The sequence below is a fragment of the Callospermophilus lateralis genome, chromosome X, assembly GCF_048772815.1.
Source record: "Callospermophilus lateralis isolate mCalLat2 chromosome X, mCalLat2.hap1, whole genome shotgun sequence".
NCBI classification, from domain to species: Eukaryota; Metazoa; Chordata; class Mammalia; order Rodentia; family Sciuridae; genus Callospermophilus; species Callospermophilus lateralis.
Genome location: NC_135325.1, coordinates 66851966 through 66870918, shown reverse-complemented (window position 1 = coordinate 66870918; position 18953 = coordinate 66851966). Strand labels below are relative to the sequence as shown.

Here is an 18953-nt window from a genome sequence, read left to right as displayed (position 1 = left end):
GTAGTTGTTTGGGATATACATTATTAAAGTGATTTTAAATTTTAACTAGATAGTAAATATTGAAAATGTTAAATGATGATTTTTTTTTTGCCAAAGCAGTCCACCTGTGGGTACTTATACTCCAGATACAGCCCTAGGATGCCATTTTTGTGTCTTAATTGCTCAGGTTGAGCTCACCATTTCCCAAGTTGGATCAGTACCTTCAGGTTCCCAGACTCTGTTCCATTCATCCTTCTATTCAACAGAAAAAATTGTCTCATGGTTGGTTGTCTAGCCTCAAGGAATAGACAAGTGTCACCACAAGTTTGGACTTGGGGCACAGCTTACGTCCCTATTCCAGGAGGAACTTGGAGACCTTTTCCCTCATCCTTGTCTGGTATAAATCTCCCTTACACTCCCCTCTCTATGTTCTCAGTGGCTCTCCCCACCATATACATGCAACTCAATTATTTCCAAAGGTTAAATTATCATGAAGGATGGAAGAAACCTTGACTTCAGACAGCTTCTTCTTCCAGCCCTGCCATAAACCTCACCTGAGGCAAATGCAAAGGGTACAAAGCCTGAGCCCCTGATTCAAGGAGGGTAAGGTAATCATGAAGAACAGAGATTAACTTCCAATAGGAGGTTAACATCCTGATACATTTTCTCAGAATCTACCAGCAGCCACTCAAGGTGCCCAGGTTGGCAGGTTCTTTCTCCAGTTCTGGCAGTGGCCTTGGTGAGCAATCTTTTTGCTATCTAGCTGTGTGTTTATGAATATGTGCTTTGCAGTCACAAACATCTATGAAGAGAAGATAGTGACATCTCACTATAGGGTCGTCATAAGATTGAATACAGCTACTAACATGAAGAACCTGTTTACTCCTAAACAGTCAGCTCCATAAATAGTAGCTGTCCTTTCTCCCTGCACCTGGGGACAACTTGATCTGGCACCCTCAGTCAGGGTCCATTAACCGTAATGAACATCAGAAGTACTGTGAAGAGCCTTTTCTAATCCCTTATCAGAACTCCCTTGGTAGAAACAAGATGTCAACATCAAAAACCAATCAAGTTGTGAAGCCATAATAATAGTAGTCTCAGAAAATGTATACACCTATTTGGGACCAGTGGTATATATGAAAGTCAATTTCACCTTTATTCTCCCAATACTAGGTATTACACTATTTTGTCTTTTTTTGAAATCTGATCTCCTTGTTTGACCAGACCTGTCACATTGGAAGTGTTAGGAGCTCCTCCCTTACTTAGGATTGCTAGATTTATCAATGCAGAATGCCCAAATGCATTCAAATGAACAAAATTGTATTGCATGCCATATACAGAGAAACAGAACAAGTAGTGTGTGTGTGTGTGTGTGTGTGTGTGTGTGTATGTGTGCGCGCGCATGCACACGTATTTTGGGGACTTGAGGTACAAAATCAGAAGGATAAGTTGGCAGACTATAATCCATGGAAAATCCAATGTTGCAGTTCAAATCCAAAGTCCATTTGCTAGAAACTTATGTCCTGCTCAGGGAAGATAAGTCTTCTGCTCAGTTCAAGCCTGCAAAATTGCATGAGGGCCACCAACTTTATAGAGAAAAATATACTTTATTCAAAGTTCATCAATTTAAATGTTAATCCTCTCCAAATTCATTCTCATAGCAATATCCAGAATAATATTGATGAACTATCTAAGCATGATGGTCAATTTAGCACATAAAATTAACCATCACACTCATGCTGAAAAATTTTATTATTTCTCTGAAATTCAAATTTGACTAGTTATCCTGTGTTTTATGTAGACATATGGGCAGCTCTAACCAAGATGAACAGTGCCAGTTGAGCTCTAAGGAGATTCCAGCATCAGCCACCAGCCATGTGAGGAAACTCTATGGATGTAACAGATTAGTGCAACTTCCAGATAACTGCAGTTTGGGGAGGACAGACACTACGTGAAACAGAAAATGCTCACGTGAACTCATTCTGCACATATATTACTAAGTGGTAATCAGTAACATTTGTTTGAAAGTATCAGCTAAACAGAATTAGAAATCCCAAACATTATGGCTTACTTAAATGTCCCCTCTTTTTTCTGGAGTCTGTTATCATTGGATAACAAAGGGATTCTCTTACTCTTGAACATTTGGTGAAACTGTTTATAATCTTGACTATAATCTGTGTATGAGTGTGTGTATAGATTTCTGAACATTTCATAAAGTTCTTGAAGGAATTTCTAAGGAAAATTATTATGATTTGTGTTGTCAATCCACTCTTGGAATTTAGAATCTAATTCCATAAGAATATCTTCCACTGCAGTCAGGTGAATTAAGGTACCAAAGTGGTGTTGTCACAAACAACATCCTGAGGGAAACCTCAGAGGTTACTTTTGTAAGTGCTCAATCTGCACAAGGGGGATTTATTCATAAAGGTGTCCTGAAACTCTCTCCTGCTAAAGGGATAGCCATTTCCTTGGGCACATATACTTGGGGCTCCTTCAATAGTTAACAGGTAGATACATATTACAGTCCTTGGCCTTTCTGGCTGTCCCAACATAGCACTACCAGGTAGATGTGCCTCTCCAATTCTGGAATAAATAAGGAGCCCACATGGACAGCAAATCTAAGTCATATTCTCTAAAATCCCCCTTATAGGGCATAACATTCATGTATATTTACCATTTTGTCATATTTATTTTTTTAATATTTATTTTTTTAGTTATAATTGGACACAATACCTTTATTTTATTTATTCATTTTTATGTAGTGCTGAGGATTGAATCCAGGGCCTTGCACATGTTAGGCAAGCATGCTACCGCTGAGCCGCAACCTCAGCCCCTTGTCATATTTCTTAATTGGTTTAGAGGATGGACTTTGAAAGAGGTGTTTGGGGAAACTTATTAAAGAACTAGGTTTCTTTTTTTTTTTTTAGTTGTAGATGGACACAATATCTTTATTTAATAATTTCTATGTGGTGCTGAGGATCAAACCCAGTGCCTCACACGTGCAAGGCAGGCGCTCTACCACAGAGCTACAGCCCCAGCCCCAAAGAACTAGGTTTCTTTGTAGGAAAACCATAGGAAATTTTGGGAAGATAGATACTAAAAGAACTATAGAGCTGCCACCATTCCTGGTGGCAGAGCAGAAAAGTCCTTATGAAAGGCAGCTTACTAGCAAGGGACTTGAAGGAAGAGGAACTGGTATGTGCAAACCCTGTTTCTCCTTCCAATTACACCAGTCAGGTAAGTCATTCCTGCCATAGAGCAAGAGTGAGTGTGTCCAGAGACTAGTGGTGTTTTTGGTCATGGGTGTTCTTCCCCATAGAGGAAAATATCAGGAAATGTGGATAAGAATTAACCAAGATAAATTATTGTATGACTCAATTGACTAGGATTCTGTCTGCTAAATGATTATATTATTCTAGGCCTGCCTCCCCAAAATGACTCTGAGATTCCTGAAATGATGTTTTTTGGTGTTCCTAGGTCATTTAGTCACATGATTATAGACAGAGAGCATCTTAGTTTTCTGCTGTAGATTGTTAGCTGCTTGGCATGGTGTATGAGTTTTACTTGCTTACAATGGTCACTTGGAGATAACTCATCTCCAAGAACCCTATCAAGGGGCTGAGGTTGTGGCTCAGCAGCAGTAGAGTGCTTGCCTAGCATGTGCAAGGCACCACATAAAAATAGATAAATAAATAGATAAATAAAACAAAGGTATTGTGTCCAACTATAACTAAAAAATAAAATTAAATTAAAAAAAGAGAATTATCACGTTTCCTTGGTTCTCTGTGTACTGATAACACTCCCCTGTCACTTTTAATGCGAACAAAATTCCTGACGAAAGGGATATTCTTTGTTCTTTTTGTGTGTGTGTGTATGTGTGGTAAATTGGGCAGAGTTCTTCCCATTGTCTGAGTCTGAGCGTAGTTCCTTTAGTTAGTATAATTTCTCAGGTGGTGTCCTCAAGAGTGAAGTTGTTTTGATATCAGAGAAATGCAAGGGGACAAAAGGTCTATGCAGAGGCATTTCTGGTGCAGAGGACTGGCGGTTGCCATGGAGACCTGACGTCATTATGGCGACCATGGTGAGAGTGACGACATTGCTGGGGTTTTTTTTCCCTCACAAGAATATGGGGTAATTATTGAATGTCACAGGAAAATAACACATTCTAAAGAAGACCGACTTGCTCTGATGAGAAGAGCAACTTCCCGCCTTCAGGTGTTTGGTCTCAGCAGAGGGTGTGGGTGCCCTGCAGTGGGGGCTGAGCCTGTCTGGGATGTGGGGAGATGAAGGGATCCCAGACCCAAGTCACCTCATTCCCGCTGTCAGACTCGGTGCCCCGCTGACTGGAGAGGGAGAGAGATGTGGGACCCTCCTGGCCCCAGGCAGCGTGATGTCCTGTATGGTTATTGTGGAATCATAAATGCCTGGATGAATTTAAACCACTTTTTATTCATTTTCAGATCTGTTGGTACAGCATGGGAGATGAGTAAAAGAGAAGGAAAAGGCCTTGGTGAGAAGCCCATCTTACCTTCTGGTTGTGGTTAAACACTACCCAGTTGTACCAGTGCCATTGATCACTGAGCCATTGCCTCTTTCCAGCTTTGGACTCAGTGGTCCGCTATTGGGTAAGGGAGGGAGATATAGGACTAGCGAGTGTGGTGCCTTTGTACAGGGTGTCCTGAATCTACTTTCCATGTAAAAGTGGGTCAAGAATTCTTACCCCTGTCATGTGTAGCTAATAATAAACAAAAAGAATTCTCACCCCTGGGATTGTTGGGACCCTCAGTGATAACATAATACTTATGTAATAGTGATTCCCATGTCTCTCTCAGACTGACATTGAAATATGCAGTTGTTTTGATGGTCTACCTTGCAATTTGAGATTGTAATATACATTGTTTCATAGTCATCAAATTTTTTACATATTCTATAATGATTTTTTAAGAAACCAGGAAGTTATCAAGTATTAGTTGAAATGTCAAAATGTTGGGTACACAAATTCAATGTTTAAAAAATGATTATTACTTTATCATTTTCTCTATTATAATGATACACAGACACATTTCCTATATTAACCAGATAGGTCAAAGCATCATTGTTGTTATTTCCCAAAATATAATATTTTCAGTTTTATATTACCTATGCTCCTTACCTTTCCCACTGTACATCACTGTCTCTAGGCAAACACAGCACTTCTGTTACTATAGATTAGGTTTATATCCTAGAATGTACTTAAATGGAATCTGAGAGTTTTTTTTAGGGGGATCTGGATTCTTTAATTCACCCTTTGTTTACATTTATATTTATCCACTTTGTTGCATATATTAATAGTTATTTTTTTTTAACTGGGGATTGAACCCAGGGGCATTAAACCACTGAGTCGCATCCCCACCCCTTTTTTATACTTTATTTAGAGTGGGGGTCTCATTAATATGCTTAGAACCTTGCTAAATTGCTGAGGCTACATTTGAACTTGTGATCCACCTGCCTCAGCCTCCTGAGCTGCTGGGATTACAGGCATGAGACACCACGCCTGGCTAATTTATTCATTTTTATCCCTGAATAGTACTCCAGTATATGGTTACACCACATTATGTTTTTGCATGTTGGTGAATATTTACATTGTTTCTAATTTGAGCTCCTGTAAAGAAAGCTGCTATGAATAAGTGTGAATAAGTTTTTTTTTTTTTTCATGGAAATATGCTTTCTTTCTCTAGGGAAAATGCTTACAAATGTAATGGCTGCATCATATCATAAATAAAAAATTAACATTTTAAGCCAGGCCCAGTGGTGCATGCCTGTGAATCCCACTGGTTTGGGAGGCTGAGACAGGAGGATCATGAATTGAAAGCTAGACTTGGCAACTTAGCAAGGCACTAAGCAACTCAGTTGAGACCCTGTCTCTAAATAAAATACCCAGAGGCTTGGGGGCATAGCTCAGTGGTTGAGTGCCCCTGGATTCAATCCCCGGTACCATAAGAAACTGCTAAACTGTTTCCAAAGTGATTCTACTATTTATCATTGTCACCATCAGTGTATGAATGTTTAACCCTCCACAGCCTTACTAATGCTTATTATGGTGTCTTTTTAATTTTAGCCATTCCTATGGAAATGTAGTGGTGTCCCAATATAGTTATAATTTCACTTCTCTAATGATTAATGTTTTTGAGTATCTTTCATGTTTTTATTTGACATTTTTCATTCTTATTGTAGTGCCTATTCAAATCTTTTGCTCATTCATTTACTGGATTGTCCGTTTTCTTAGTGACTTTTGTGAGATATTCTGTATTCTGGATATAATTTCTTTTTAATTTTCTAAGCTTTTTTGGGGGGGAGTATAGGGAATTAACTCAGGGGCACTTGACCACTAAGTCTCCCCAGCCCTATTTTATATTTTATTTAGGGACAGGGTCTCACTGAGTTGCTTAGCACCTTGCTTTTGCCAAGGCTGGCTTTGAACTCACAATCCTGCCTCAGCCTCCCGAGCCCTTGGGATTATAGGCGTGTGCCACCATGCCTGGCTGATTTTCTAAGATTTTTAATTGGCACCTAATATTTGTACATATTTTGGGTACAGTATAAAATTCAGTACTTGTATACAATGTGTAATGACCAATCAGGGAAATTAGCATTTCTGCCTTCTCAAATATTTTTTTTCTTTTCTGTGTGGTAGGAACCTTTGGATTTTTCTTTTTAAATTATGTTGAAATATACCACTCATTGTTGTGGACTACAGTTGCCCTATTGTGGAATAGAAACCTACAGCTTACTCTCCTATCTATCTGTATTTTGGAACATGTTAAGGCTATTTCAAAGCAAATCTCATAAATTGCATTATTTCATGTATAGACACTTCAGTGTATATTTATAAATGATAAGGACTCTTATAAACAAAACCAGAAAACCTTTTCACATTTAAAGTTAATTTCCTTAATGTCATCTAATACCCAAACAATTTTTAGATTAACTCATAAATGTGTTTTTAAAAATTTTATCAGATATATGATTTTTGAACATTTTCTCCCAATCAAGGGAGAAAATGTCTTTCCATTTTCTCAACCATGTATTTGGAAGATCAGACATTTTTTAACTTTAAGGAAGTTCAAGTTTTCAATTTTTTGCTTATGAATTGTAGTTTTCATATCAGATCTAAGTTATAATTTCCTAACCCAAGATCACAAAGATTAGGATGTTTCTCTTTTTTTTATACTAGAAGTTTTACAGCTTTATGTATTACATTTAGATCCATAATCCATTTTGAGTTGATTTTTATATATGTTATAGTATATGGATCATATATATTTACATTTGTGTATATAGATATCCACTTGGCTCTGTAAAATTTGTTGAAAAGACTATCCTTTACTCACTAAACTCCCTTTTCAGCTTTGCAAAAAATCAGTTGAACATACAGGTGTGGCCCTGTTTCTTTGATATGCTTTTCTACCTTGGTAGAAATGCAATATCTTGATTATTGTAGGTTTATAAGGAGTCTTGAAATCAGATATTCATCTTCTTTGTTCTTATCCAAAGTTGTTTTCAAAGTCTAGGCCCTGTCCTGTGTATTTCTCCATGAAATATAGAATTAGCCTATTATTTTTTTAAAGAGTTCTTTTAAGAGTTTTCTTGGGATTGCATGGAATCTATAGATCAGTTTGAGGAGAATATACATCTTAATAATACTGATTCTTCTGGCTCATGAAGATGATATATCTCTCTATTTAGGTTTTTAATGTCTCTGAGCAATATTTTTAAGTGTTAAATTTATAGATATTACATATTGGTGAGTAAACTATTCTTAATGGCTTCAGGCTTCCTCATACAATTGTAAATGGCAGCATTTTAATTACAATTTCCACATATTTTATTTTTACTCAACTGTCAGCAGGCAAAGTTTTTTTTTTTAATTTAAAGATTTTTTTAGTTGTCAAGGGATCTTTCATTTTATTTATTTATATGTGGTGCTGGGGATAGAACCCAGGGCCTCACACATGCTAGGCAAGTGCTCTACCCCTGAGCGTCAGCTCCAGCCCCCAGGCAAAGTTTTAATGGTAGTTGTTGAAGAACCCTTTAGTTTGAAATCTCAGACTACTTATTCTATGGTGAAAAAGGATTTGATGAGTAGCAATTGTTTGCCTATGTTTCTGTTTTAGCTTTTAGAAGTTACTGCAGTGTACTGAAACTTGGGAGAAAATAAATAATATAAATAATCTATAAATAATCTGTAGAAAAATCCATGATTAAAATAATTTCAACTTTATATGTGGTCAAAATTGAATCTGTTGAATCTTGGAGGATTTTTCTTCTTTATCCCCCAGCAAACTACCTCAATAAATAGGTGTTGAGAGAGGGAGAGATAATATGCACGTGAGCATGTATGCATGTATTAATGTGTTCATTGCTGAGGCTACCAGGATGTTTATAGTGAGGGATATTTGAGGATAATTACTATGGTCACATCAGTCCTAAATAGTTCTTAGTACATATTAGAAACAAGATCAGGGTAGTGGTTGTTTGATTATTTTTTTCCAGCTCTCCTAGGCCAGCATGGTTACCATGGTGACTCAGTGACTATTGTGGGATTTGGTGCAGACTGAGCATCCATTTATGATTATTGCTTGAATCGCCTATTACCATGACAGCTGTCAAAGGTTGCTTTTAAAAAATGTTGCTTTTCTAATGCTTTAACTGTACTAAAACAGTTAATTGTCTTTTAGCATAGATCTTGCACTTCCTCCTTATTTATCTTTATTTATTCATATATTTATTTTCTTATGATTCAGAGATTTCTATTTTTCTCAAAGGGTTACTCTCTCTTACTATCAAAATTGCCCGTGGAAGCCCCTTCAAGTTGACCTTGGTGTAAATTTTATACCTCCTTAGAATTCCTTGAACATTTACTTTGCTCTGTCATTCTACCTTTCCATCAGGAAAAAGGAAGTAACTGCTCACCTGACAGCATTGTTTTCAGATTTGAAGAGAGAGTCTGAAAATAATGTTCATAGTGTGGCAACTAGAAGGTACTCAGCAAATGTTAGGGCTCCATTCCAACTTGGCCTCTTCATTCTGTCAATGTCGTATCTCTTATATTAACATGACAGCATAACTACAGATATAATACCTGGAAATTCTTAAAAATATTTTTTAGATGTTGATGGATCTTTATTTTATTCATTTATTTATATGTGGTGCTAAGAATAAAACCCAGTGCCTCACACTTGCTAGGTAAACGCTCTACCACTGAGCCACAACCCCAGCCCAATACCTGGAAATTTAAGAGTAACCAGCCCACATTTCCATTGTGTGAATCTTACTGTTACTGCTGTGTGCAGGAAGGCTGTACGATGGAGCTAGGAAAGAGGAAAAGTGTCATTATTGCACAGCTTCCAGTTGACTGAGTAGGGATAGGCAAGATGTCACCACCCTGTCCCATGCATTTCATGTACTTTCTCATACTCTTATTTTCCTATGTATTCCATGTGCTCTTTTTTTCTTTCCACATTTTTATTGGTGCATTAGAATTGTACATAATGATGGGATTTGTTGTTATATACTCATACATGCATACAATATAACAATATATTTTGGCGAATCACTCTCCCTTCTCTCATTTCACCCCCCATCCCTTTCCTTGACTGAAATTCCACCCCCACTTTATTTTTTCTTCTTCTCTAGCTTCCATATATGAGAGAAAAGATATGATCTTTGACCTTCTGGGGTTGGCTTATTTCACTGAACATAATAGTCTCAAGTTCCATTTATTTTCCTACAATTGACATAATTTCATTTTTCTATATGACTGAATAAAACTCCATTGTGCATATATATGACATTTTATCTATCCATTCAACCATTGTTGGACACCTATGCTGGTTCCATAGTTTGGCTCTTGTGAATTGTGCTGCTATAAACATGGGTATGCATACATCAGAACAGTATGATGACTTTAATACTTTAGGATAAATACAGAGGAGTGGTATAGCTTAGTAATATAGTGGTTCCATGCTTAGTTTTTTGAGGAACCTTTATATATATATATATATATATATATATAGTGGTTGTACTAATTTACAGTCTTTCCGTGTGCTTTTTTATTCCCTTTCTCTGCCTTCTAGTGTAACATCAGAGAAAGGTGTGGAGTTCTGCTCCACGGAAACAGAAGCTGTAGAGAAGAATCAAGTGTAGTGTGGAGTCTTCTGGAGAGGTTACTGGAGCAAGAGTGAAGAGATCATAGGGTCATTGAAGGTAAGTCTCTTTTCTACTACCATTCTTGTCTATACAATAAGATAACAATTCCCAGCCCTACCAACCAACAGGAATAAACTGTAGTTTGTTTGTGATCCTGTATGATAAAGGAACATTTGGTATCTGGTGGAGGGAAGGACCAGGGCACTTTCCAGCAATTACATTAATGGAGACTCCAGATGTCCCAGAATTCTGCAAGTGTGGCATTAAATCAGTGATAATCAAATGTGAGCTGTTGAAGTCAGGAATTCCTTAGACAACTTCATTAAAATTGTTAGATGGTGCTTACTAAAATAGGAGGTATTTGTTTCCACCATTAAGTGTGCTGAATCAAAAGCAGGGGGCGTGGGTGGGAGGAAACTACACTTTGAGTAATTTTTCAAATTGATTCTAATATTCATCCAGGTTTGAAAAGCATTGTTGTGGATTTGCGATGTCTTCTATAATTTTGAATCTTGATGTTTAATCCCATTAGTGGTTGCTCCTGCTATTTATCTTTAAGTATCTGTATATTCTCTGTGTATCAAATAGGTTAATTCCTTCAATTAAGTAAGATTTGTTAAGTGATTTATATACAACACTCTGATCTAGGTACTGGAGAAACAACACAGAGAACAAAATAAGCAGGCTTCCTGAAGCTGTCATTCTAGTCTGGGAAATCTGCCAATGAACAGGGAAACAAATCAATGCACAGGGTGATTTCATATGGTGATTTGTGCAATGAGGAGAATAAACAGAGTAGAAAATGACTAGGACAGGGATTATGATAAATGGAGTTGTCAGTTATTTCTCAGAAGTGGCATTTGAACTAAGTCCTGAATGACAAGAAGCCAGACATTGCAGACCATTTTGTTGGTGTCCCTGCACTATGCATAGGCATCAGATAATCCAGGATCAGGGTAAAACTCAGTGGCTGGAAGACTGGCAGACAACATTCAGACTGGTGGGAGGTAAAGTGGAAAGGGTATACAGAGCCACAGGGTTTGGCTCATGTTAGGAGTTTTCATTTTATTCTGAGCATGGAGGGTTAGAGGATAGAAGTGATACAATCTGATTCCTCTTTTCAGAAGGTGACCACTACTTTGTGGATAATTGACCGGAGAAGAACAAGATAGAGTTTGAGGATGACCATTAGGAGAATACTGCAAGGGATGAGGAGAGTGATGAGAGCAGGTGGGAATGTTGCTGCAACAGTGTGCAGAGGGAGGGGTGCATCTGGACATGATTTGTCTGGAGGTAGGGAAGTTGGGACCTGCAGTACTATGCATCAGTGAGGGCATAAGTCAGAATCAAAGATAACCCTGGACTTATTCAGCCATGTGAAGAAATGGTTCAGTTTTCTGACATCAGTTATTCCAAGTGCCTTTGATGTTTTCACAATAGTTTGGCTAGCCAGTAGTAGTTATAGTGAAAATTAGTGGTTTAATAAAACACATCAGTTGTTGAATAAGATTTAGTTGTAAACTGATATAAGATTTTTTTACCCAACATCTCTTTAATAGAATTTATAAAATAATGCTATTCCTTACCATTTAACTTTTTAAAGCATCAGTAATATATTCTCAAAAATGTTTAGTCTTCTACACTATGTACTGCATAATGCTAGTTCTATTGATGAGAAAAATGAGTGAATATAAGGTGATGTAAAGTCACACAGTTTTCACATGGTATAACTGGGTTTGCCCTAATTTGTCTGCAGAGCTCCTAAGCAATACATTTAAGAAGAAGAAAAAGATCTTTGTTGAACCATGTCAGTCCAAGGTGTCTGATGTTACATCAGGATCATAACTGTTTTGATTGAATCTACATTTCAGCAGTCATTCTTCATTGAACCAGAAGGTAATTATGTAAGAAAAATATAGTTATAAAAGCAAAAATATTAATAATCATCATAATTACTATGCCTTAGACAACTTGGCTATTAAGATAATTCCTTGGACTGACAACATGAAATTTTTACCTTTTTGGAATGCACAGTGCTTTTCCCAGGTGGGGATCATATTGTTCTCTGTGCCTCAGATGTCACTAGTTGAGAGGTAGGACTACTCAGTCTGTCTTTGGCAGGTGAGGCCAGAGGAGATGTGATGAGTTACCTAAAATCACCTTCAATTTGTGGGTTAGGGCTGACACTGTGGCCCAGGTATGTCTTTTATCTCTGAATCAGTTATTTGTCCCTCAGCCATGCATTAACCTTGTTTCTGTATGTAGTAAATTGCTTTTCAAGGGCTTAGGATCACATTTCCCTGAGGCTATTCTTTGGATAATATAAGAGAACACTAAATACCTAAAAGAAATGGAGTGTTGATTTTTTTCTCATCCATTCCCAAACTCCATCAAGAATTTAGAAGAAATTTCCTGAATCTTATAGTAGGTGTTATTTATTTATTTATTTTTTGGTTTGGCTCCCTCCAGAATTTCCTGTGAGATTTACATTTATTGTTGTCTATAGTTGTAGATCATTCCTTCTCATTAGTGTGTTGTATTATATTATATGAATATTTCAAAATAAATGTGTCTGTTATGGAGTTCTGGGTATTTTCCAGTTTGTGACTGGACATATGAATAATGATGTCTTGTACATAACTTTGGGTGAATATTTATTTTCACTTTTCTTGGGTATCCCACATTTAAGAATGCAATGTGTATGTTCAGCTCAGTAGATACTAACAAGCAATTTTTCAAAGTAGCTCTTTTATGTTCCAACTACTAGTGTGTGAGTTCACTGATTCACATTTTTCACATACTTCGGACTTTGGTACCTTTTGTTTTTCTAGTAGACAAGTGAGAGTACATCATTATGGTTTTTATTTTATTTTCTCTATTTTAATTTCTGTTTGATTTTACTCATTCTGAAGTTTTAAGACTTTTCAATCTAAACAAGTTTCTTCCTCTCCTTTTTTTAACTTTCCAATTTATTTACCTAAGATACTGGAATTTCCATTGTTGATTTTGCTTAGTGCATACCTATTGTATTGTTCTTTTTTCTTTTTTTTTTTTTTCTTGGTTCCAGGGATTGAATTCAAGGGCACTTGACCACTGAGCCACATCCCCAGCCCTATTTTGTATTTTATTTAGAAACAGTGTCTCACTGAGTTGTTTAGTCCTTCACTGTTGCTGAGGCTGGCTTTGAATTCGGGATACTCCTAATTCAGCCTCCTGAACTGCTGGGATTACAGGCCTGTGCCATTGTGCCCAGCTATTGTGTTGTTTTTTTATGTTCCTCTGATCTAGTTCAGATTTTTTGTCAAATGTACTTCAAAATGTAGTGTTATGTAGTTCTTGTAGATTTACATTATGTCTTATGCCTACTATAACAAATAATCAAAGAGTTTATGGGTTAACAACAAACATTTCTTATGGGTCTAGAAGCTAGAAGTCTGAAACCAGTGTGCCAGCATGGTTGGTCTTTAGGTGAAGGTCCACTTCCTGATTATATCCTGACATGGCCTTTCCTGTGTATATGCACACATAGAGGAAGCAAATTCTTTCATATTTCTTCTCATCATGAGAGCTCTACCTACTGAACCTTATTCTTAACAGCTTGATCACATTGGATCAATTCTGGGGTGACACAAACATTTGGCATGCAACATATCAGGAGCCCTCTTTCCTTCCTTCCTTCCTTCCTTCCTTCCTTCCTTCCTTCCTTCCTTCCTTCCTTTCTTTCTTTTTGGTTACTGGCTATTGAACCCAGGGTACTTAACCACTGAGCCACATTCCTAGGTATTTTTAATATTTTATTTAGAGATAGGGTCTTGCTCAGTTGCGTATGGCCTTGCTAAATTGCTGAAGCTGGCTTTGAACTTGTGATTCTCCTGCCTCAGCCTTCCAAGCTGCTGAGATTGCAGGTGTGTGCCACTGTACCCAGCCCCCATCTTGTCTGATCATCTCTCCTACTATGACATTAAGATTGAGCACTGGGCTCAGTTTTTTTTGTTTGTTTGTTTAAGAAAAGTTTTACTAATGTGTTAATATTTCAGCAAAGTTATTGCAATGGGTTTAAAAGGCAGACACACTATAAGAGACTATAAAGTAACAAAGTTTTATACAATTAAAATATTACACAGACCTATGGGATTTATTGAATAACTACCACATCCAGAAAAGAAATTACATCTGAAAGGTTAAATCCAGTATTAGCACCTACAATATCTCTGAAAGTAAAACTTTTAACTGCTTCGTTCTCTCCTAATATATTTCTTAACTTTCTTCCAAATACAGTGCTCTCAAACCCAGAAAATAATGAGGGGCATAAGAAACCCAAACACTAGGAACATATAGACAAAAGAAGAGCTAGAAGTAGTGATTCAGACTTAAGAGTTTAACTTGGAAGTCACTTAACTTATTTGAAACCAATTATAAGATTTCTGTGCACTGAATACTGTAAGAGGCTGTATGAGGAATCTATAAATCATAAAGTTGCCAGTAGGGTTAAAAATTAGCAATATACAGTTCCATGCCTATCAAATTTTTTTCTCATAAGTTATATTTATAACAAAACTATAAATAAGATATTTACTATACTTGCTTATTACACATTCAGGGACACAGCAGGGACATATGTGTTTGATGGTTTAGCATCCACTTTATTATGCTTACTTATTTGTGTAATGAACAAGCAACACATACCACATCTTTCCAACATTCAAGGTAATGCAATAATAACATAAAAGGCTCCAAATAAAATACCTGGAAATTGCATTCAATACTGCTTTAATTAGATATAACTGCTATAGTAAAACAAATAACATTATACAGTATTTTTTCAATGAGTTTCGGTTTGAAAACTGAACAACAGAAATCAATCTCAAGATCTGAATCATGGCAAAACTGGTAGTTCTTTGAAATCTGGGAAATGCATCAGCATAACAGACACAGTCTATCCCTCACCTGGAAAAAAGCCATTTATTAATTTGGGGGAATAAGACTGAACATTCACTAATATAAACTCATTGAAGTCTAAAGCCACCTGGAAAATTGGCCCAAGGAATGAATAGATTTCATGGTACTGGTGGCAAGTAAGAAATAAATAAAACTTTGCATTGAGCTGACCAATTGCATATTTTATAATCACTTTGAATAAAAAAATGCGAAATGCTTCATTGTGTTTTCTCAGAAACGAATCAAAAGATTACAGAATCCTACACAATTTAAAGACACAAAGTGGATGCTGAGCGACTAGAGGTCACTCCAGGTGTGGAATTTTAGAAAGTTAGTCCTTGTAGTAAATGGCACCGTGGCTCTGGCAGCAGATACAAAGGAATGATGCTTTGGAGAGGAGGTAGGGACACTCTGTGATCAGCCAGTGGGTAGATGAGGGTCCCAGCTGGATGTGGGATCTTTAATTTTATGGTTTATCTTCCACTGCTCATGCCTCTGTCTTCATAAATGGTAATTTCAATAACTTGAAGTCCTCTCTCAATAGGGTCTGTCAGGAGGAGACCTTGGGGAGCATATATCTTCTCATTCTGTTCTTGAATATACTTGGAGACTTTCTTCAGAACCTTCTCATAATGAGTTTCCATACATAAGAAGATGGTCTATGCTGTTAAACAAGCCAAACAGCCTTCAAGATATGATTGGCCCCCAAGCTTCTCTGCTTCTGCATAAAGGTTATTTAGAGTTCGAACTGTCTCTTCAAACTGCTGCCTATCAATCCGGTTCTCCAGCTCTGCGGGGAACTTCGTCTGGAACTGGCAGCGTGTACCACTGCTGTAGTCTCCTTGAATGAATACCTTCCCGGACACCAGCGCCTGCTGCGGCCTCATGGAGAGGACAGGACCGGCTGCGCCACCTCTCCTGCCCTCCAGCTGCTGTCGCGCTGCCTCTGGGCTCAGTTTTTGTGCATCTGATCCAGCTGTTAAAATACTTACTATATGATGTACGTACATACTAAAGATTTAACCCAGGGACCATTTTCCACTGAGCTACGTCCTCATTATTTATATATATAAAGACAGCATCTTATTAAGTTGCTTAAGGCCTCCCTGTGTTACTGAGACTGGTGTTGAACTTGTTATCCCTCCTGTCTCAGCTTCTCATATGTGTTTAAACCTCAAGTCTTTGTTTCCTTTCTGACTGGACTGAGATAAAATCTCAATGTAGTTTTAATATGAATTTCTCTAAATGCTAGGATGTTGAACATTTTTTCATATATTTGTTGACCATTCATATTTCTTCTATGAAGTGCCTGCCCATTTATTGATTGGATTGTTTATTTTATTGGTGTTAAGCTTTTTGAGTTCTTTCTATGTCCTGGAGATCATTGTTCTATCTGAGGTAAATGTGGCAAAGATTTTATAAATGTTGGTGAGGATGTTGTGGAAAGGGAACAATCATATATTGCTGGTGGGACTGCAGATTGGTGCAACCATTCTGGAAAATAGTATGGATAGTATGGAGATTCCTCAAAAAAAAAAAACACTAAAAAACTAGGAATGGAACCACCATTTGGCCCAGTTATACCACACATTGGTATATATCCATAGGAGTTAAAATCAGCATACTATAGTGATGCTGTGACATCAATGTTTGTAGCAGCTCAATTCACAATAGCTAAGTTATGAAACCAACCTAGATGCCCTTCAACAGATGAATGGATAAAGAAAATGTGGTTTATATACACAATGGAATATTTCTCAGCCATAAATAAAAATGAAATTATGGCATTTGCCAGAAAATGGATGGAGCTGGAGAGTATCATGCTAAGTAATATAAGCTAATCCCAAAAAACAAAAAGCTGAATGTTCTCTATGATGTGTGGATGCTAACACACAACAAGGAGGAGGGAGGAAGAAGAGAACTTCATTGAATTAGACAAAGGGGAATGAAGGGAATGGAGGAGGGATAATAATAGGAAAGACAGTGGAATGAATCTGACACAACTTTCCTATGTACATGTATGAATACACCACAATGAATTTCCACATCAATACCAATTAGAATAAGATATATTTCATATTTGTGTAAGTATATCAAAATATGCTCTACTTTCATGTATATCTAAAAAGAACAACAAAAAATCATTGAGTTTTTTCTCAGTATTTTAAGATTGTTCCCTAAATCTGCATTTCATTAAAGGTCGCAAAATGCTGATGTTCTAATTCTAAAATTTCTTCTGCATTTCTTAGCTGTATGCCTTCTATAACAGGATTTGCCTTCCATCAGCTGTTAGGAATCACTTAGGTACGGCACACACCAGGGAGTGAAGGATGAATGTTTAATTCTTTTGTAGTATTTCCACTTTTCAAAACAATTGGTTGAGATGGGCACATTGATGCACACCTGTAATCCCTGCAGCTGAGGAGGCTACAGCAGAAGGATTGTGAGTTCAAAGCCAGCCTTACCAACTTAGTGAGGCTCTAAGTAATTTAGTGATACCCTTGATCAGGGGACAGGGGAGAGGGGAGAGAGAGGAAGGGGAAGTAAGGAGGAGTGAATTAGAGCAAATTATATTCCATGCTTGTATAATTATGTCAAAATGAATTCTAATATTAAATATAACTAAAATGAACTAATAAAAAATAAAGTGACCTTAAAAATTATTGCTACCATTCAGTTAACCTATTTGCAAAAGTTTCTTTCAGCAAAGCCCAAATATGTGATGTAGGAGAACATGTAAGCTGCATTTGAAAGCAAATTGTCTGTAGATCACCTTTCATGTTATCAATCTTTAACACTGTGGAAGCCTTTTTATAACTCTTAATTTTCAGATAATGAGAGCATTACAGTATAATCCTTTCCAATACATAAGTAAATAAAATAATTTTCAATGAGGGAAATCTTTTTCTCTGTTTGAATGTTCATTTAAATATTCTTGATCTATAAATATTATAAAAAGATGACCATTGTCTTTGGCAAAACTTGCTTCATTGGGGTGGTAGGAAAACAAAGCCCCATCAGAGTGGAGTGATAACTGAATTGGGAGGGAGGTGCAGGGAGATATGAGTTGGGTATTAAGAATTCTTTACAGAACTTTGGTTGTAAAGAGGAAAATATATGTAAAGAACACCATAACTAGAGATGTAGAGAGGAGTCCAAAACATCAAATTATGCTCTACCATCATCACTTGTAAGAGACATGATCAGGTTGAAATATTAATGACAGTGAGTCACCTCTTCTTCGATATAATATCTAAATTTACCACACTGCTCTTTCCACACTTGCTTCCTTGATCCATTCTGGAGAAAACTTAAACTTATTTAAATAGGTGGTGGAGAGTTTCATCTTAAAGCCTGTTTATATAGTGTATAAAGAAAAGGATAGATGAATGCATGATGTGTCAAACATGTGCTGGTAATTCATGGATTTTTATCTCAGGTCAGCAGGAAAGCAAGATTTGCTTGACCATAGTGTGATGTGTATCATGTAGTCAGTCTGCACCTGGACATCTAGGATGCCAGTTTCTGCTTTTTTGCTTAATAGCAGGATGACTCCAGCCAGGTTACTTAACCTCCATTCTTCATTGCTGCTCCTGCTACAAAACAGTATAGAGATCAAATCCTCTAACTCACAGCAATATTGTAGGAAATACATGTAATACAAAAGTACCAGTACTCAGGAAAGGTGAATCCCCATAGCTCCCCAAGGTTGAGTGTCATGCATTCCTTATGCCTTATGAGACCTTTTTTTTTTTTTCAACCAACTGTATGGTTCTGCAATCTTCCCTTCTCATTAAAATTATCATATATCCATGTTTTCATGACATTTCATTAGTGAATATGTTTTC

At 36.9% G+C, this 18953-nt stretch overlaps 1 protein-coding gene across 1 annotated transcript; it reads right to left on the bottom strand.

The window, feature by feature from the left end:
• Positions 1–15049: 15049 nt before the first annotated feature.
• Positions 15050–16023, bottom strand: LOC143408251 (golgin subfamily A member 7). Its single transcript, XM_076867766.2, is given in 1 exon segment — positions 15050–16023. A coding segment is annotated over 1 exon segment (414 nt). The 5' UTR covers positions 15993–16023; the 3' UTR covers positions 15050–15578.
• Positions 16024–18953: the final 2930 nt, after the last annotated feature.